Source organism: Pseudophryne corroboree, chromosome 11, assembly GCF_028390025.1.
Source record: "Pseudophryne corroboree isolate aPseCor3 chromosome 11, aPseCor3.hap2, whole genome shotgun sequence".
Lineage (NCBI taxonomy): Eukaryota > Metazoa > Chordata > Amphibia > Anura > Myobatrachidae > Pseudophryne > Pseudophryne corroboree.
Genome location: NC_086454.1, coordinates 291,162,671 through 291,184,139, shown reverse-complemented (window position 1 = coordinate 291,184,139; position 21,469 = coordinate 291,162,671). Strand labels below are relative to the sequence as shown.

The window sequence follows — 21,469 nt, the reverse complement described above, 5'->3', positions numbered from 1 at the left end:
CTGCAATGGACTGGACTTATACAGCTACACTGGACATATGGCAGCAGAGGACACCACCAATGTGACTGGACTGATGCAGCACAAGACACCACCACTGGACTAATGCAGCACAACACAGCACCACTGCACTGGACTTATACAGCTACACTGGACATATGGCAGCAGACGACACCACCACTGTGATTGGACTGATGCAGCATAAGACACTACACTGGACTGAGCAGCACTAGACAGCACTGGAATCGCCACCCCACTTTCCCTCCCACACAGACACTGAGGACGGAGACACATCCTCTCGTTACACTCTACGGGACTGGAGTGAAAATGGTGGCGACGCGCAACTCCTTATATGGAATCCAAAACCAGCGAAAATCCGACAGCGGGATGATGACGTTTTGCCTCGTTCTGGTTTCCGAGTCAGGCGGGAAAACCCGAGCCGAACTCCGATCCTGGCTCGGGTAGTGAAGTTCGGGTGGGTTCGGTTCTCCATGCCCTCCAACTATACCTTTTTGGCAGGTACAGTACCTTTTTTTTCGTGGTCTGTACAGATTTTTGGCTCTCCAAACTTCCATTGAAAGTATAGGAAAAGCCTGTGGCCACTCTCCCTTTTCAAATTTGTACCGATTTTTATGTGTACATTGGGGGTCATTCCGAGTTGATAGCTCGCTAGCCGTTTTTAGCAGTCATACAAACGCTAAGCCGCCGCTCTCTGGGAGTGTATTTTAGCTTAGCAGAAGTGCGAACGAAAGCATACCTCCCAACATGACCCTCTCCAGGAGGGACACAATGCTCTGCTTCTGGACTTTTCTCTTAATTTACACTTGCCATAACCTGTGCTGAAACACCTTTCTTATCCAGTAATCTGTTCAACACAGGTGCTAGAAATCACAAATTAGAGAAAAGTCCAGAAGCAGAGCATTGTGTCCCTCCTGGAGAGGGTCATGTTAGGAGGTATGCGAAAGGATCGCAGAGCGGCTACAAAAAAAAAAAGTGCAGTTTTAGAGTAGCTCCAGACCTACTCAGCGCTTGCGATCACTTCAGACCATTCAGTTCCGGATTTGACGTCACAAACACGCCCTGCGTTCGGCCAGCCACGCCTGCGTTTTTGTTGGCACACCTGCGTTTTTTCGAACACTCCCTGAAAACGGTCAGTTGACACCCAGAAACACCCCTTTCCTGTCAATCACTCTGCTGCTGCCATTGCGCCTGAAAAGCGTCGCTAGACCTTCTGTAAAAATACATCGGCCGTTGTGAAAGTACGTCGCGCGTGCGCACTGTGCCGCATACGCAAAAGTGACGCTTTTTCACTTAATCGCTGCGAATTTTTCACTAGCGATCAACTCGGAATGACCCCCATTGTTGGAGGGTATGGGTTCTCAGGGAACCGAACCCGCTAATCTTTAGTTTGAACACACCCCACACAAATCTAACTCTCTCTGCACATGTTATATCTGCCTTCAGTGCACATGGTTTTGCCCAACTGCTAACAAATTTGCTGCTGCGATCAACTCTGAATTACCCCCTTAAATTTTATTCTTTAATTTCCCTGGGCATAAAATAACGCTCTCACAAGTATTACCCTGAACAGGGTAGGCAATGTTTGGAGTACTCGAGGTGCTGTGGTACTACACATACCAGCATGCCCTACCATAGTTTTTGCATGCCCCAACAGCAAAACTATGGCAAGGCATGCTGGTACGTATAGTTTCACAGCAGCCGGTGCGCCTCAAGTGGTCTACCCCGCACTCAGAAGGCAAATTTCAAGAACTCCATTCTTGTGCATTTATTTAACATCTCCTTCTGACCTTCCTATCATGGCGGCCCGGTCCCGCCATGCCCCTCTGACGTCAGTTAGGGAATCGGAGATTTGTCACTTCTTGCGCGAATTGATCATAATTCAGCGCGGACAACATGGAGGGTTGCTCTGAGGGTTGTGGGATCTCCGGTTTCGAATCGGTGGTTAACCAATGGGTGCTGGATTACTTCTTCCATCTCGCCATGGAGGCGTTTAGGACAGGTCGCCACGATGACTTCGCGGAGATCCGAGACATCATCTCAGGTGCAGGAGGTTTGAGCAGGCTCGGCATGGTGCTAGGCTGTATCTGAGCCTTCTGCGTGGGTCGATGAGATACGTGTGTCCTGGTTAACAAATGCATGCTATATGTTCTGTAGCGCTGCACTAATGAGCAGGGAGATATCTTTTACTCTAAAAAGTTATGCAGCACTTCAGTAAAGACCTGGGAGATGTCTCCTTTATGAGGTTCTGCAGATCTGCCCTAATGACCAGAGAGATGTAATCCTCTAAGACGTTCTGCAGGTCTGCTCTAATGATCTGAGCGATATTGTCTCCTCTAAGAGGTTCTGCAGACCTTCTCTACTGACCCTAGAGTTGACGTCTTCACTAAGTGGTTCTGCAGAGCTCATCTAATGACCAGAGAGATGGCATCTCCCTATGATGTTCTGCAGAGCTCCGCTAATGACCTGAGAGATGGCGTCTCCCCTAAGAGGTTCTGCTGAGTTCCTTTAATTACCCGAGAGATGGTTTCTCCCCAAAGAGGTTCTGCAGGGCTTCTTTAATGACCCGTGAGATTGCGTCTCTTCTAAGAGCTTCAGCAGAATTGCCATTATGGCTTGAGAGAAAACAATATAGGGCACCCCTATAACTATTACTACTGTAAAGGGTGCAGTATAATTACAGTTTTACAATACTGGGGCACAATTTTATTTTAATACAGTATAGAGATATTAGTGATTATTTTTCTGTAAACCACATGGTATTTTGGGGAATCCAGTGGTGATGAAACTGCCACATAAACCAATAAAATGACACTGGAGTCATTTATGTCCACGTTTCTACCCACTCTGCATCTTCCACTATGTCTTTATAGAGCACTGAGTTCTGTTACAAATGTGGGCAATTATTTCAGCTGAGTAAAGTGTTTAGGGCCACGTACTGAATATTTTGTACTTACTTCTGTGGGCAGCATACCGCTTATGGAAAGATAGGAGACAACAGAGTGGACCCAATTGCCTGGCAAGTCGTGATTTGCAATCCCCCAGGATATGTGCAGGATGAGCATTTACAGTCCAGGTCAATTACTTTTGCACAATTACTGTATACAGTGGAGCAGCTTATACCTTCATTTGTGAGCATAGAACAATCGGATCAAGACTACTTGATATTATTGCTACTCCTAATCACAATTGGGCATCACCCCTCCACTTACAGAGACCAGTGGACTGTTATTTACCACACAGCATGCACAGCCGATGCAACCTGTGATTGACAAGTAGGATACGGACCCCGTCTCTCTATGCACTCTCCATATGGATCCAGGAATGGAAGCTACTTTGTGGCCGGCCACTACCTGTAGGAGTCGCCAAGAGAGTGGCAACAGGTCTGTCTGTCGACCGGATTCTCGGTGGGCCGCCGGCATGCTGTCCGCATCCCCTGTGAGGGGAATTGCAAGTCGAACTAGATGAGTTGGGTGGAGCGAGACAAGACAGACTATGACTCGTGGAGCCTCCCTCTCATTGTTACTGATCTGCAGCACAAGGTCCGGCTTCTGTGTGTACAGATGGAGAGGTTCAGCTGGCAGGTGGAAGTACAGAGTCGAGTGGCAGGACTGAGTGGTGACGGTCAGAACAGTGTTCAGGTGGGCATGTCGGATGCATGCATAAATGCAGTATCAGAGCATACCGGATACAGGTTGTTAAGGAATAAGAGGCAATGGACAGGATCCAAGTGCTTCCAAGCCACCCCTGTTCTACTGTGACCAGTCTGAGTGGTCAGATAAAGTTTGGTTATTCACTGTTTATACGGAATGTTCTGCTCGCAACAGCAAAGCATCACTGACACTTATTGGAATATATGGTGCCTGGAAATAACAGTATAGCTTATTTAAGTGATTTCAATAAGTGTATAATGTATTGCTGTTGCTTTTACTTAAATGCAAGCTTTTTCCATAGTTTATAACTTTTGAAGGGTTTGTTATTATATTGTAAGCATTTAAAAGACTAGAGGGAGGTGGCTGTTAGACAGAAAGTTAAAAGTTTGACAGCCAATAGATCAACACCATAGGGTCAAAAGGTCGACACATTTGTTTTTTTTCCATGTTTTTATCACTTTTGCTGCATTTACTATCCACATCGCAAACTGTTACCTTTAGTAACCTTGTTCGAAGCGTGGAGAGCGACGCGAGCCTGGGAGGAGTCACATTTCAACAAATTTGGGTGAAATATGTTTAAAATAACACCAAAAAAACAAAAAGGTTGGCTTTTTGACCCTGTTGACTTTGACTGTCTACCTATAGACTGTCTATGTTTTAACTATCCACACCCAGACTAGCTTTCCCCTGAGAGAGCAGCAGGAATGAATTTCTGACTACAGATGTGTCCTCGCACAGCTAGCCTCAATACGCCATGCAGCATGAGATGCCTGACCCGAGGGAGCCGCCTGGTCCCATGCAACTCTGCCAGTGTTGGGAGTCCTTTTGTCTTAGTCACAGCTCGATGTAACTAGGACGCACCAGAAGACTGTGCTGAGTAATGTCATATGTCACACTTGTATGTTGTGTGTGTGACTAAAGGCCCATACACACTTGACGATAAAATGAGCGACGTCGTTAATTTCAGCCCTCATCAACGACGTCGCTCATTATATCGTCAAGTGTGTATGCATCCGACGACCACCGATGCGCGGCCCCGCGGGACGTTAACGACCCTCGCTTATCTGTGGAGCATGTATGCTCAATTTCCACTATGGTCGTTACCGACCAGAGACGTCGTTAAATGTGTATGGTGTGAACGACCAACGACCAACGACCAAGCCACTGTTCACCAGCCCTGTTCCCAGCTCATTATTTTAATAAACTGTTCAGCTTGGATGCTTCAACGATTAATGGTCTTTGGTCGTTGGTAGTGTGTATGCTCATGTCGTTTGCTCAGCTGTTCAAGGGAAGTTCAAGGGAAGTCGTTAACGACGGTCGTTAACGATATGTGCATCGTCAAGTGTGTATGGGCCTTGAGTCTGTCTACGGAGCACAACAAAATTTGTTTTGGAAAAAAAAAAGCTGCGACTGCTTTCTTGTAGCACACAAGTGTCATGTCACATTAATCAGCACAGTCGCATTGCGTGGAGACTAAGATGCATTTCTGCAAAAAAGACGCCCGACGCTAGCAGTGTCTCGCAGGACCTGTCGCGCCAAGAGGGACTGTGGCACGATTGCAGAAATATTCTCCTTCCATCCTTCTAATTCTACTTCTTTTTTTTTTTTTTTTAAATCTTTTGTAGTTTTAATCCAGCGTCCTTTTGTGTGTATGGAAAAGAACACTGATATTCTGCGTGTTATGCAGTGTCTGTCTCGCATTGAAGAGGGAGAGGATACTGGTGAGTAAAGAGTCAAGACATTCAGGAAAAGAATTGGGGGGTCTATGTACTAAGCGTTGGTTAAAGATTCTGGGGTCTATTTACTAAGCTGTGGATGGAGATAAAGTCCCAACTAACCAGCTACTAACGGTTATATTTCAAACACAGCCTATGACATCACAGTAAGGAGCTGATTGGCTGGGACTTTATCTCCATCCACACTGGCCGATTTGCCGCTGAGGTGCCCTACGGCCTGATACGGCCGGTGGGGTGGGGTTGGGGGGGGGTGTGAGAGAAAGGGGGATTGAGGATTCTTCACTCCCTGACGTCACCCGGCCCGATAGCCCTGCATTCTAATATGGACGATATTGTCCATATTGGCTTGCAGGTGTAAATGACCCGGCACCAACGACGAACGACCGCTGGGGTGCACATTGTTCATCGTTGGTGCCTACACACTGAAAGATATGAACAATTTCAAGATTACAAGATTGTTCATATCGGCCAGTGTGTAGAGCCCTTAAGTAAATAGACCCAAAAGTAGCAGCCAATCAGCTTCTAACTGCCATGTTACAGGCTGTGTTGAAAAATGACAGAGATTGATTAGCTGGTACTTTTCTCTCTCCATTTTATCTCTCTACAAGCATTAGTAAATAGACCCCTTAGGCATAGACTGAAAATTCAATTGCTGCAAATATAAGTGTATTGTGTAGCACAGCAGAAAAAAACTTTTTTTGTCAGGCGCTAATATCAAATGCTATAAAAAACCCTTTTGGATATAATAACAATCAGCTGCAAAGAGTTAATGACCTGGGGTTAGCAGGTCAATCAAATTGCACTGGGCCACCCAAGTGCAATTAACCACAAAACTCCAATTGTTAGAAACTTTTGCGCTATATTATAAATTTATATGATATGGCTGACGAAAATAACAGACTCCTATTGAATTAAAAATATTTAATAATATATGAATAATCACAAATCATAAAACAAGACCGGTCTTAGTAGTTTAAACATCTAAGATGACGACAAGTATATATACTTTCCAATAAAAGGAGGTGGACTTAAGCATATTCTGTGCACAGAGGTGTAAAAACTAGCTCTATAGCTAAATGACTTGATTTACAAAGTCAAAAAAATAGATCAAGTGTAGCTGCTGGTAGAACCCGTATAATAGATGTTTCCAATAGACAGTCACTTTGTATCAAAGTTCCTTTGAATGTAATAATCCAACATAGGTAAGTAAAATGAATGAGAGCCGTTTTCAACCGGAATCTTACGTGAGGTGTGAGCAAGTAGTATCAGCAGGAGTACATCCCGACGTCCACCACACTGGCTTCTAGCTGCGGGGAAAACGGCACCTGCACTGGCGCCTGCTACAACCTGTCCTGCTCGGTCTGAATGCTCCACAGGTCTCCACCTCTACGTGCCGTTTGCGGGCACCGGTGAGCGGCTCCTCTCCACTCAAGAATAAACAACCAGCAGATGAATGCTGCGGCCGGTATGTACTACGGGTCTAACTCCAGCTGGGGTCCAACAGTTCAGCTTCTGACGCGTTTCGCTCCTCCCACAGGGGCTTCCCTGGTTGTTTATTCTTGAGTGGAGAGGAGCCGCTCACCGGTGCCCGCAAACGGCACGTAGAGGTGGAGACCTGTGGAGCATTCAGACCGAGCAGGACAGGTTGTAGCAGGCGCCAGTGCAGGTGCCGTTTTCCCCGCAGCTAGAAGCCAGTGTGGTGGACGTCGGGATGTACTCCTGCTGATACTACTTGCTCACACCTCACGTAAGATTCCGGTTGAAAACGGCTCTCATTCATTTTACTTACCTATGTTGGATTATTACATTCAAAGGAACTTTGATACAAAGTGACTGTCTATTGGAAACATCTATTATACGGGTTCTACCAGCAGCTACACTTGATCTATTTTTTTGACTTTGTAAATCAAGTCATTTAGCTATAGAGCTAGTTTTTACACCTCTGTGCACAGAATATGCTTAAGTCCACCTCCTTTTATTGGAAAGTATATATACTTGTCGTCATCTTAGATGTTTAAACTACTAAGACCGGTCTTGTTTTATGATTTGTGATTATTCATATATTATTAAATATTTTTAATTCAATAGGAGTCTGTTATTTTCGTCAGCCATATCATATAAATTTATAATATAGCGCAAAAGTTTCTAACAATTGGAGTTTTGTGTAGCACAGCAGTTTACAGAAAGTTATTGCTACTATAAAGCTGCATTGTATCTGACGTATAGTCCCTTATATAACTCTGTGATTCTGAATCGTGCGCTGCTGTGCCAGCTTTAGCATCTTTTGCTGTGGTTGAGGATGTATGTTAATGCTAGTATCGGCCTTTGTCATGGTGTACAAGCTCGTGTCTCAATGTCCATTTTAGTACCATGGGGTATAGACGGTTCTGCAGGAGCCTTCGGCACTTTAAGACTTTTTTAACAGTGTGAACTGGCTCCTCCCTCTATGTCCCTCCTCCAGACCTCAGTTTAGAAAATGTGCCCAGGAGACTGGATGCACACTATTGGAGCTCTACAGAGCTTTGCTGGAAAAAGACTTTCTTAGGTTTTTTTTTCTTCTTACGTCCTAGAGGATGCTGGGGACTCCGTAAGGACCATGGGGTATAGACGGGCTCCGCAGGAGACATGGGCACTCTAAGACTTTAGATGGGTGTGAACTGGCTCCTCCCTCTATACCCCTCCTCCAGACCTCAGATCCTGTGCCCAGAGGAGACTGGATGCACTACAGGGGAGCTCTACTGAGTTTCTCTGAAAATACTTTTGTTAGGTTTTTTTATTTTCAGGGAGCACTGCTGGCAACAGGCTCCCTGCTTCGTGGGACTGAGGGGAGAGAAGCAGACCCACTTTCCTGGACTTGATGGGCTCTGCTTCTTAGGCTACTGGACACCATTAGCTCCAGAGGGTCAGAACACAGGTGTCGTCCTTGCTGTTCGTCCCAGAGTCGCGCCGCCGTCCTCCTCACAGAGTCGGAAGATAGAAGGTGGGTAAGTATAAGAAGCAAGAAGACTTTGGTTCTTCATGAGGTTCCGCGCAGCGTTTGCGCTGCACGCCATTGCTCCCACATCACACACAGGCACAGCAAGGGTGCAGGGCGCAGGGGGGGGCGTGCCCTGGGCAGCGATTTTTACCTCGCATAAGCCTAGCACATAAATAGATACTGCGGAGGCAGTATATGAAAATTCCCATTGCCAGTATAAAGAAAAATAGCGGGACCGAAGCCCGCCGTCGAGGGGGCGGTGCTTGATCCTCCAGCACTAACCAGCGCCATTTTCTCCACAGAGAAGCTGCTCCCGGACTCTCCCCTGCTGTACAAGTAACAGGGGGGAAAAAACGAGGGGGGGGGGCACATTTATTTGGTGCTAATTTGTGTATAAAAGCGCTATACAGGCTGGGACTTCATTTCAGTATCTAGTGGCGCTGGGTGTGTGCTGGCATACTCTCTCTCTGTCTCTCCAAAGGGCCTTATTGTGGGTCTGTCCCCATACTCGTATATCCCAGTGTGTGTGGGGTTGTCAGTACGTGTGTGTCGACATGTCTGAAGCGGAAGGCTCGTCTAGGGAGGATGCAGAGCAGATGGTGGTGGTGTCTCCGTCTGCACAGCCGACACCTGATTGGGTGGACATGTGGAATGTGTTAAATGCTAATGTGACTTTGTTACATAAGAGATTGGACAAAGCAGAGTCCAAGGACAAAGCAGGGAGTCAATCCATGGCTTTGATTGTGTCACAAGACCCTTCAGGGTCCCATAAACGTCCCTTTTCCCAGGTAGCAGACACTGATACCGACACAGATTCTGACTCCAGTGTCGACTATGATGATGCAAGGTTACACCCAAGAGTGGACAAGAGTATTCAATATATGATTATTGCAATAAAAGATGTTTTGCATATCACAGAGGACCCCTCTGTCCCTGACACGAGGGTCTGCATGTTTACGGAAAAGAAACCTGAGGTAACGTTTTCCCCATCTCATGTGCTGAACGCTTTATTTGAAAAGGCTTGGGAAACTCCAGACAAGAGGCTGCAGGTTCCCAAGAGTATTATTATGGCGTATCCTTTCCCCCCAAAGGACAGGTTAAGGTGGGAATCCTCGCCCACGGTGGACGGGGCCTTGACGCGCTTGTCCAAAAAGGTGGCACTACCTTAAAATCAATTTATTCGACTACGGGAGCCCTGCTCAGACCTGCAGTAGAGTCAGCATGGGTGGGTAGCGCAATTGCAGCGTGGGCAGATAACTTGTCATCTGACATTAACACCCTAGATAAAGATAATATTTTGTTGACCTTAGGTCACATCAAGGATGCAGCGTTATATATGAGAGAAGCTGCGAGAGATATTGGGCTGTTGGGTTCAAGAGCCCATGCCATGGCAGTTTCTGCTAGAAGGTCACTGTGGACCCATCAATGGACAGGTGATGCTGATTCAAAGAGACATATGGAGGCTTTGCCTTACAAAGGTGAGGTTTTATTTGGGGAGGGCCTCGCAGACCTGGTTTCCACAGCTACCGCGGGTAAGTCTTCTTTTTTGCCTTGCGTTTCCCCACAGCAAAAGAAAACACCTCAATACCAGAGGCAGTCCTTTCGGTCGCATAAGTTCAGAAAGGGTCGTGGCTCCTCCTTCCTCGACAGAGGTAAAGGTAGAGGGAAAAGAACACCAGCAACGGCTAGTTCCCAGGAACAAAAATCCTCCCAGTCCTCTACACAATCCACCGCATGACGCTGGGGCTCCGCTGCGGGAGTCCGCACCGGTGGGGGCACGTCTTTGACTCTTCAGCCAAGTCTGGGTTTAGTCGGATTTGGATCCTTGGGTGGTCGAAATTGTATCCCAAGGCTACAATCTGGAGTTCAAAGACGTGCCTCCACACCGATTTTTCAAATCGCCCTTACCAGCTTCTCCCCCAGAGAGGGAAGCAGTTTCAGCTGCCATACAAAAGCTGTGTCAACAGCAGGTGATTATCAAGGTTTCCCTAGTGCAACAGGGGAAAGGGTTTTATTCAACCCTGTTCGTGGTCCCGAAGCCGGATGGCTCGGTCAGACCAATTCTGAATCTAAAATCCCTAAAGCTGTAATTGAAAAGGTTCAAATTCAAGATGAAATCTCTCCGGGCAGTGATCTCCAGCCTGGAAAGGGGGGGATTTTATGGTGTCACTAGACATAAAGGATACATACCTTCATGTCCCCATATATCCGCCTCATCAGGTGTACCTGAGATTCGCTGTACAGGTTTGTCATTACCAGTTTCAGACGTTGCCGTTTGGACTTTCCACGGCCCCGAGAATTTTCACCAAGGTAATGGCAGAAATGATGTTGCTCCTGCGCAAGCAGGGGGCCATAATTATCCCATACTTGGACGATCTCCTGATAAAGGCAAAGTCAAGTGATCAGTTACTAAAAAGCGTGTCTCTCCCTGAGAGTACTACAACAATACGGCTGGATTCTAAATCTACCAAAGTCGCAGTTTTGAGCATGGTTCTGGACACGGAAAAAAAGAGGGTTTTTCTCCCAATGGAAAAGGCCCAGGAACTCCAGAACATGGTCAAGGACCTACTGAAACCAAAAGGAGTGTCAGTTTATCAATGCACTCGAGTATTGGAAAAGATGGTGGCGGCCTACAAGGCCATTCCGTTTGGCAGGTTCCATGCAAGAACTTTTCAGTGGGACCTTCTGGACAAGTGGTCAGGGTCTCATCTACAAATGCATCGGAAGATAAGCCTGTCCCCCAGGGCAAGGGGCTCTCTCCTGTGGTGGCTCCAGAATGCTCACCTTCTAGAGGGTCGCAGCTTCGACATTCAAGATTGGGTTCTTGTGACCACGGATGCGAGCCTCCGAGGATGGGGAGCAGTCACACAAGAAATTTTTTTCAGGGAATATGGTCAAGCCAGGAGGCTTGTCTACACATCACTGTACTGGAATTAAGGGCCATATACAACGGCCGGCAACAGGAGGAGAAGCTTTTTCGCAACCTACCCGTTATGATTCAGTCAGACAACGTCACAGCCGTGGCGCATGTAAACCGCCAGGACGGGACAAAGAACAGAGCAGCAATGGCGGAAGTCACCAGGATTCTTTGCTGGGTGGAAAATCATGTAAGCGCTCTGTCAGCGGTCTTCATTCCGGGGGTAGACAACTGGGACGCAGACTTCCTCAGCAGACACGATCTCCATCCAGGAGAGTGGGGACTTCATCAAGTGCTCTTTGCAGAGGTAACAAGTCGTTGGGGACTTCCTCAAATAGACATGATGTCGTCACGCCTCAACAGAAAGCTTTGGACGTATTGTTCCAGGTCGAGGGACCCTCAGACAGTGGTGTTGGACGCCCTGGTGACACCGTGGATGTTTCAGTCGGTTTATGTGTCCCCTCCACTTCCACTTATCTCAAAAATATTGAGAATCATAAGACAAACAAGAGTGCAGACAATACTCATTGTTCCAGATTGGCCTCGAAGGGCCTGGTATTCAGATCTTCAGGAAATGATCACAGAAGATCCGTGGCCTCTTCCTCCCAGGGAGGACCTGTTACAACAGGGGCCACATGTGTGTTCCAAGACTTACCTCGGTTACGTTTGACGGCATGGCGGTTGAACACCAAATCCTAACTAGGAAAGGTATTCCGGAAGAAGTCATCCCTACTCTAATCAAAGCTAGGAAGAAGGTAACGGCGAAGCATTATCACCGTATCTGGAGGAAATATGTGTCTTTGTGTGAAGCCAAGAATTCTCCTACGGAAGATTTTCAGTTGGGTCGTTTTCTCCATTTTCTACAGAAAGGAGTGGATATGGGCCTGAAGTTAGGCTCCATTAAGGATCAGATTTCGACCTTATCTATGTTCTTTCAGAAGGAATTGGCTTCTCTCCCAGAAGTCCAGACTTTTGTAAAAGGAGTGCTGCACATCCAACCTCCTTTTGTGCCCCTGTGGCACTGTGGGACCTTAACGTGGTGTTACAGTTCCTTAAATCACACTGGTTTGAACCTCTTCAAACAGTTGAATTAAAATTTCTCACTTGGAAGGTGGTCATTTTGTTGGCCTTGGCATCTGCGAGGCGGGTGTCCGAATTGGCGGCTTTGTCTCACAAGAGCCCCTATCTAATTTTCCATGTGGATCGAGCAGAGTTGTGGACTCGTTCTCAATTTCTGCCTAAAGTGGTTTAGTCGTTTCATATGAACCAACCTGTTGTGGTGCCTGTGGCTACGGGTGACTTGGAGGATTCCAAGCCCCTTGATGTAGTCAGGGCCTTAAAAATGTATGTAGCCAGGACGTCTCGGGTTAGGAAAACAGAGGCACTGTTTGTCCTGTATGCAGCCAACAAGGTTGGCGCTTCTGCTTCTAAGCAGTCTATTGCTCGCTGGATCTGTAACACTATTCAGCAGGCTCATTCTACGGCTGGATTGCCGTTCCCAAATTTGGTGAATGCCCATTTCACTAGGAAGATGGGCTCTTCTTGGGCGGCTGCCCGAGGGCGTCTCGACATTGCAGCTTTGCCGAGCTGATACTTGGTCGGGTTCAAACACTTTTGCAAAATTCTACAACTTTGATACCCTGGCTGATGAGGACCTCATGTTTGCTCAATCGGTGCTGCAGAGTCATCCGCACTCTCCCGCCCGTTCTGGAGCTTTGGTATAATCCCTATGGTCCTTACGGAGTCCCCAGCATCCTCTAGGACGTAAGAGAAAATAAGATTTTAAACCTACCGGTAAATCTTTTTCTCCTAGTCCGTAGAGGATGCTGCGCGCCCGTCCTAGTGCGTACAAATACTGTAAGGCTTGTATATAGTTGCTGCTTACATAAGGGTTATGTTACAGTTGAGATCAGTCTCTAGCTGATACTGTTTTGTTCATGCTGTTAACTGGTTTAGATATACCATGTTGTACGGTGTGTATGGTGTGGGCCGGTTTGTATCTCGCCCTTAGATTAACAAAAATCCTTTCCTCGTACTGTCCGTCTCCTCTGGGCACAGTTCTATAACTGAGGTCTGGAGGAGGGGCATAGAGGGAGGAGCCAGTTCACACCCATCTAAAGTCTTAGAGTGCCCATGTCTCCTGCGGAGCCAGTCTATACCCCATGGTCCTTACGGAGTCCCCAGCATCCTCTACGGACTAGGAGAAAAAGATTTACCGGTAGGTTTAAAATCTTATTTTTACAGGGAAGCTGCTGGCAACAGCTTTCCTGCTTCATGTGACTTAGGGGGGGAAGTAGGAACCAACTTCTCAATTAGTTAATGGTTCTGCTTCCGCTGACAGTACACCATTAGCTCCTGAAGGGTACTGAACACAGCCCAAGCCTGGCTGCTGCTCACTTCCACAGCACTGCCGCCACCCCCTAACAGAGCCAGATGTCAGAAGGCTGGTGAGTATATTACCGGAGTCCTGCAGAGAGGGGATCCTCCGGTCATCATTGGCGGAATTCAGGTACACGCGCAGCGGTGGGACGTTGTGCGCCATGTTTCTCTGCACAAGAGTGCAGACAGCGTGGGGGTGGGGGGGGGGGGGGGGGGAGTGCGTGATTTGCGCGCGCGCTCTGAAGGCATGTTTTAAAACATTACTCTCACTGGCAAAAAGGGTACATATATGTACATGTACAGCCGCTGATGTGCCATCCCCATCCAGTATAAATGTTACATTGCTGAGGCTGAAGGGCGGGGCTTCTCTTCAGACTTGCCAGAACACTCACTGGGTGCCATTTTCTCCTGCAGAAACTCCAGTGTGAAGCTCCTGAACGCTGTTTCTTCTCATGACAACGCTGATACAAGTACAGGGTGTTATAGAGGGGGCAGAGGGTGTTCATTATAATTAGGTCTGTGGGCCTACTATTGGTATATGCGCTGTAAGTGGGTAATATTTCCACAATTCACAATAAGGCGCAGTGTGTGGACTGGCAAATCCCTCTGTGTCTCTCTGACGACAGACTTTAGTGTGGGTCTGTCCCCAATAGATCCCCTGTGTGAAAGGGGTGTGTGTGTGTGTGTGTGTGTGTGTACACAAGTGTGTAACATGTCAGACATTGGGGAGGGTTCTTCCAAAGAAGAACCCATTTTAGATGCACAAGAGGGTAATGTGGTGGCCCTTCCCTCTCAGAAGGAGCCGGAGTGGGTGAGAATGTTGCAAAATAATAAGTCAATGCTTGCAAAGAAATTCTGAGTCTGAGCAACAGATTAAATATTGGAGGCAGTCTGTAGAGGATGCACTGTTTTACTGACCCCTCCATATCATCCACTCGGGTCCCATCCAGTTCCCAGAAATGGTCTCTGACCCAGATAATGCAAGGGGACACAGATTCCGACTCTGACGTCGACACTGGGGATTTGAGAGGGGTAGACCCCAAATTAGCCAAAAGCATACAATGTATGATAGTTGTGTAAATGTTGATTTACTTACAGGACTAAAAGCAATACTTTAAACACACTTAATACACTTTAAAATCGAGCCGCTGCGGCCGCTGTATTTAACCTTTTACCCTTATATTGGTTACACACCTTACGTACACATATTCGTACCGTGTACGCACTCTGCGTACGTACGCCGAAAGGGCATAGTGACTACACAGTTTGCGTACACAGGCCTACACGCTGTTAGCACAATGCAGCAGCCCGAGTGGCTGTAAATACACTTTAAACCTTAGCAAGGAAATGGGACACGACACCTATTGTAATTCAAAAACTATGTTGAGGTCCAACCCACAACGGTTATCTTTACTAGCAGGGGGTTACAACAATATTACAATACAATTAGAGAAAAACGCTACAGTCAATGGTACATACGTTTGGTTTCGCCTGCGCTTCCCGGTCCGGTCCTCAGAGTGAGAGTGACCTGGCCTGCAGCTGGCTATTTATACATTTGTCCAAAACCTAACACAATGGAAACTGTAATCTCTTTGTCAGTTGGACACAGGGAAGGTCATTTACAGTACAGGAGAGGTCATCTGTCAGTTTGAATAGGTGGGTGATATCTGTTCCAGGTGCAGTTGCAGATGTTCTCCTCTGGGTTCCTGCAGCATATCAAGTGTACAGTAAATACAGTTAATATTTATTTTCTGTTCCTACGCATAACTATTCTCAGGAGCATGCGATCTTCTGCAAACCAACACCGGAATATTGCTCTTAAAATACCCTACAGCTGAATACCAAACACCACCTTATAACCTAGTTCTGTCCCCTCCTATCCTTTAAAGGTGAATCCCTTTGTTCTTATACCATTTAAACAAGTGTAACTCGCTGGTGTGGTGCAGGGAGACTATGTGTACATTGTGCACAATTTGGATTAAATGTGTAATATGTTTTTATGGCTTTTCCATGCGATTACAAACCACCGTAATTACTCATACCACGCGCTAATACGCAGGACCGCGGGAGCGACCATACGCAAATTGCGAATATGCGCATGCACGGCAGAACAAGTACGCGAACGGAGGCCATCTGTGTGTAGTTTGTACGTGACGTGTGTACTGCAATATTTTTCGACTTCGACAGTTGCTATAAAGGAAGTGTTGGAGTTTCCTGAAACAACACTGGTCCCAGAGGAAAAGGATTATTTAAATGAAATAAAAAAACAAGTGACTTTTCCTCCTTCAAAGGATTTGAATGCGTTCTTTGAAGAATCCTGGGCTAACCCTGAGAAGAAATTTACCCTTCCCAGAAGGATACGTGTAGCCTACCCTTTCCCTGAGGAAGACGGGCAGAAATGGGAGACTCCCCCCAATGATAGACACCTCAGTTTCTCGGCTGTCTAAGAAAATTGTTTTGCCTGCCCCTGGTTCAGCCTCTTTAAAAGATCCAGCTGACCGTAAATTAGAAACAACCCTGAAATCCATATATACAGCTAATGGAACGGTGCTCAGGCCCACCATTGCTTGTGAGTGGGTGGGTAACGCTGTGGAAAAATGGTCTGAAAACTTGCTTGTTAACATAGACACAGTTGACAGGGATGAAATAGTCCTAACTCTCGGCCATATCGAAGATGCTGCAGGTTACTTAGTTGAAGCTATGAAGGATATTGGGTTGCTGAGTTTAAGATGCTCCTCTATGGCAATTTCAACCCGCAGGGTGCTGTGGATCCGCCAATGGAATGCTGATGCGGAATAAAAAAAGAATCTTGAGGCGCTCCCTTACAATGGAGAAGCCCTCTTTGGAGACCAGCTGGATGCCATGATTTCAACAACTACATCAGGCAAGTCAGCATTTCTGCCTTCCGCAGCTGCTCCACCTAGGGAAGGATATCATTCTCATACGATGCAGTCCTTTCGGCCCAACAAGTCCAAAAAGACAAAGGGTACCCCCTTTTTCGCAGGAAGAGGGCGAGGAAGAGGTAAAAATATCTACAACACCCATCAGGCTCACAGGAGCAGAAGTCAACAGCTACTTCTGCTAAAATCTCAGCATGACGCTGGGGCTCCCCTGCGGGAGTACGATCGGGTGGGGGTACGTCTACTGTTTTTCAGCCAGGTCTGGGTTCACTCAGATCTGGATCCTTGGGTATTGCAGATAGTATCCGAAGGGTACAAATTGGAATTTCAAGACCTTCCCCCATGCCGATTTTTCAAATCAGCCTTACCAACTTTTGTTCAGGACAGAACAAAGGTGCTAAACGCAATACAGAAATGATGTCAAGACAACGTAATTTCCTTAGTTCCTGTCTCAAAACAGGAAAAAGGGTTTTATTCAAGCCTGTTTGTAGTGCCGAAACCGGATGGCTCGGTCAGATCGATTTTAAACCTAAAGACTCTGAACCTCTCTTTGAAAAGGTTCAAATTCAAGATAGAATCCCTGAGAGCGGTGATCTCCAGCTTGGAGGAAAAGGAATTTCTGGTGCCAATGGACATCAAAGATGCTTATTTACATGTTCCCATCTACCCTCCGCATCAGGCATACCTGAGGTTTGCGGTGCAGGACTGCCACTACCAGTTCCAAACATTGCCTTTCAGGCTTTCCACGGCTCCGAGAATATTCACCAAGGTGATGGCGGAGATGAGGGTTCTTCTTCGCAAGATAGGAGTCAGTCATCCCATACTTGGACGATCTCCTCATAAAAGCGAGATCCAGGGAGAAATTAGTGCAGAACATTGCACTTTTCCTGACTGTGCTTCAACAGCACGGTTGGATCATAAACCTTCCAAAATCACAATTGGAACCCACAATGAGGTTATCATTTCTGGGAATGATATCGGACACGGAAGCACAAAGTATTCCTACCGGTGGAAAAGGCTCTGGAGATCCAGAGAATGGTCCAACAAGTTTTGAAACCAGCATGCGTATCGATTCATCAGTGCATCCGCCTGCTGGGGAAGATGGTAGCGGCCTACGAGGCTCTACAATTTGGCCGATTCCTCGCCAGGGTCTTCCAATGGGACCTACTGGACAAGTGGTAGCGATCGCACCTACACATGCACCGGAGGATAATCCTGTCAACAAAAGCCAGAATTTCACTCTTGTGGTGGCTTCAAAGTTCTCACATCCTGGAAAGATGCAGGTTCGGGATTCAGAAATGGATCCTGGTGACCCCAGATGCAAGCCTCCAAGGTTGGTGAGCAGTCACGCAAGGGGAAAGCTTCCAAGGAAGATGGTCAAGTCAAGAAGTACTCCTTCACATAAACATTTTGGAATTGAGAGCTGTGTACAACAGCCTTCATCAAGCGGCACACCTTCTTCAAGGTCATCCCATACAGATCCAGTCAGACAATGTAACGACAGTAGCTTACATAAACCGTCAGGGCGGAACAGAAAGCAGAGCGGTGACAAAAATTCTCCTCTGGGCAGAAAGACATGCAAAAACTCTGTCGGCAATTTTCATTCCAGGAGTGGACGACTGGGAAGCAGACTTCCTCAGCAGACACTATCTCCATCCAGGAGAATGGGGCCCCCACCCAGAGGTCTTTGCAGAGGTAGCAAGTCGTTGGGGCGTTCCTCAAGTAGATATGATGGCATCACGTGTCAACAAGAAGCTTCAGAAATATTGTTCCAGATTGAGAGACCCACAAGCAATAGCTGTAGATGCACTGGTGACCCAGTGGGTGTTTTCAGTCGGTGTATGTCTTCCCTCCACTTCCTCTCATACCGAAAGTTCTCAAGATCATCAGAAGAACAAGGGTTCGAGCAATTCTCATTGCTCCAGACTGGCCAAGGAGGGCTTGGTATCCAGATCATCAGGAGTTGCTGCTGGAAGATCCTTGGCCTCTTCCTCTTTGCGAGGACCTGCTTCAGCAGGGGCCGTTAGTTTATCAAGACTTACCGCAGCTACGTTTGATGGCATGGCTGTTGAGCGCCAGATCCTAGCCCGTAAGTGTATTCCCAATGAAGTCATTCCCACACTTATTCTGGCCAGGAAAGGGGTAACGTCCAAACATTACCATCATATTTGGAGAAAATATGTATCTTGGTGTGAAGCCAAGAATTCTCCTGCGGTGGAGTTTCCATTAGGACGTCTTCTTCTATTTCTACAGGCGGGTGTGGATGCTGGCTTGAGCTTAGGGTCTATCAAGGTCCAGATATCGGCCTTGTCCATTTTCTTTCAGAAACAGTTTGCTTCCCTTCCTGAGGTCCAGACGTTTGAAGGGGGTTCTGCGCATCCAACCTCCCTCTGTGCCTCCTGCGGCGCCATGGGATCTTAATGTGGTGTTGCAGTTCCTTAAATCGGACTGGTTTGAGCCTCTGCAAGAGGAGGAGTGGACGTTTCTCACTTGGAAAGTGGTCATGCTGTTGGCCTCGGCTTCAGGGTGAATTAAGGTGAATTAAGGTCTCTTGTGTGACAGAGCCCCTATTTGATTTTTTATGAAGATAGAGCTGAACTGCGGATGCGTCAGCATTTTCTTCCGAAGGTTGTGTCTAATTTCCATATCAACCAACCTGTGGTGGTGCCAGTGGCTTCTGACACCTCAGCCGTTTCAAAGTCCTTGGATGTCGTCAGTGCGTTGAGGACTTAAGTTGCAAGAATGGCTCGGGTAAGGAAAACAGAATCCTTGTTTGTCCTCTATGACCCCAACAAGATTGGGGTCCAGTTTCTAAGCAGTCTATTGCGCGCTGGATCAGAGGTACCATTCAGCACGCTCATTCCACGGCAGGATTGCCGTTACCAAGTTACGTAAAAGCCCACTCTACCAGGAAAGTGGGTTCGTCCTGGGTGTCTGCCCAGGGTCGGCATTGCAATTCTGCCGAGCTGCTACTTGGTCAAGTTTGACACCGTGGCTGTTGACGACCTTCAATTTGGTCAGTCAGTTCTGCAGAAACATCACCACTTTCCTGCCAGTACTGGGAGCTTTGGTACATCCCCATGGTACTAAAATGGACCCCAGCATCCTCTAGGACGTAAGAGAAAATAGGATTTTTATAACCTACCTGTAAATCCTTTTCTCGTAGTCCGTAGAGGATGCTGTGCGCAAATTACGTTTTGTCTTTTTTACACAGGTTCTCATGTGTTAAGATGTTCACAGCAGTTGCTGTGGCGTTATGCATGCACGTTAGCATGGGTTATGTTAAAGGCCATGTTAGGCGACATGTTTTTGGTATGGTGTGAGCTGGTGTGAATCTCTCCACTAGTTTAATGTAAATTCTTCTCTCGAAGTTGTCTCTCCTCGGGCACAGTTCCTATACTGAGGTCTTGTTATGCACACCAGTGCCAGCAGGAATGTACTGGTGTCTGAACGGTGAGGGATGCAAAACAAATGAACTCACAGACAGACTGGGGAATATGACATTACATACACAGAAGGTGATAGGGTAACAAAATAAACACAAAGTGAACAGAGAAGCCCAAAGGCTAAGAAACTGGGTGTCTCCCTAGTATTAGGAATGCTCAGATGGAAAGAAGCGAGATGTAGTGATTTAATACGTAGAGAACCCGAAATGCTGTTGCTAAGGGCAACAGCAAAACCCTAAAGGGTTACCAACGGGTGTGGCAGTAAACTCCTTGGTCAGAGATGGAATAATAGACACAAGGAGAGTCTCCACAATCCTAGTCCTCATTTGCAGTGCACTGGTTCAGCTTACTGCCACTAAACTGACACCTGAACACCTTGCACAGTGAGAGAGGATTTTGGCAGGCAAGTCTGAGAATACAGCCGCAAACTTGCTAGGTTCACAGGGTAGCAAAAGAACCCCAGCAGGTTAAACGACTGACTCCAGTCTTACTGCTAGGTCTGGATTGGCAGAGTGTAATACCAATTCCCAAGGCCTATTTGCAGTAAGCAACAAACAAATACAAAGTTTATACAGTACTAGCTAGCTTTCAGGAACTGACTAATCAACAAAGATTCAGCAGCATCTGCCTAACCTGAGAAGAGGGTTTATATAGCAGGTGCTGTCCACGCCCCACTCAGACCTCACAGACTGTGAGCACAAAAACCAGCATCGGATCCCCTGCCGTGCACAGAGCCTGTAACCACTGCACAGCAAAAGACCCGAACCGGAGTATCAGCTACGCTCAGGTTACTCCGCTAGCACTTGTCTCCCGGTTGCCATGACGACGTGGCAGCACAGAGCAGGAGACCCTAACAGTACCCCCCCTCTGACGAGGGGTCAAAGAACCCCTACCACGGGTTTATCGGGGAACTGCGAGAAGAAAGAGCGTAACAGTCTGGGGGCATGAAGATCACAACTGCGCACCCACGACCGCTCCTCCGGGCCATACCCCTTCCAGTGCACCAAAAATGACAGCCGACCCCGAACCATCTTGGAGTCAAAAATCCTTTCAACAACAAACTCCCTCTGGCCACGTATCAGAAGAGGGGAAGGTCTTCCACTGGAAGGATTACTAATCGCCCGTTTTAAAAGGGAACAATGAAATGTTTTATTGATACCCAAAGAACGGGGTAGATCTAACTGAAATGCCACCGGATTGATAACCCTAGTGATCTTATAAGGACCGATGAACCGGGGGTCTAACTTATGAGATGGCTGTCTCAACTTCAAATTCTTGGTAGACAACCAGACGAAGTCTCCAAATTTGAAGCTGCAGGGTCTTTTCCGCTTATCAAAAACCCTTTTGGTCACTAATGACACAGACACAAGGGCTTTCTTCACTTTCCTCCAAATACCTCTAAGGACCGAAACCACAGAGGAACCACCAGGCGTGGAGTCCAGGGGG

At 47.1% G+C, this 21,469-nt stretch overlaps 1 protein-coding gene across 3 annotated transcripts in view; it reads left to right on the top strand.

Moving 5' to 3' along the window:
* Positions 1 to 1,833: 1,833 nt before the first annotated feature.
* Positions 1,834 to 21,469, top strand: part of TERF2 (telomeric repeat binding factor 2) — an 88,889-nt gene continuing 69,253 nt past the window's right edge. For 2 of the 3 annotated variants that reach the window (XM_063945449.1, XM_063945447.1), the window contains exons 1-2: positions 1,834 to 2,059; positions 5,294 to 5,389. In XM_063945449.1, coding sequence (XP_063801519.1) covers positions 1,912 to 2,059; positions 5,294 to 5,389 — 244 coding nt within the window. In that variant the 5' untranslated portion in view covers positions 1,834 to 1,911. Of the gene's footprint in view, positions 2,060 to 2,087; positions 3,657 to 5,293; positions 5,390 to 21,469 lie in introns of those variants that run through there. The other variant, XM_063945448.1, reaches the window with a different exon arrangement.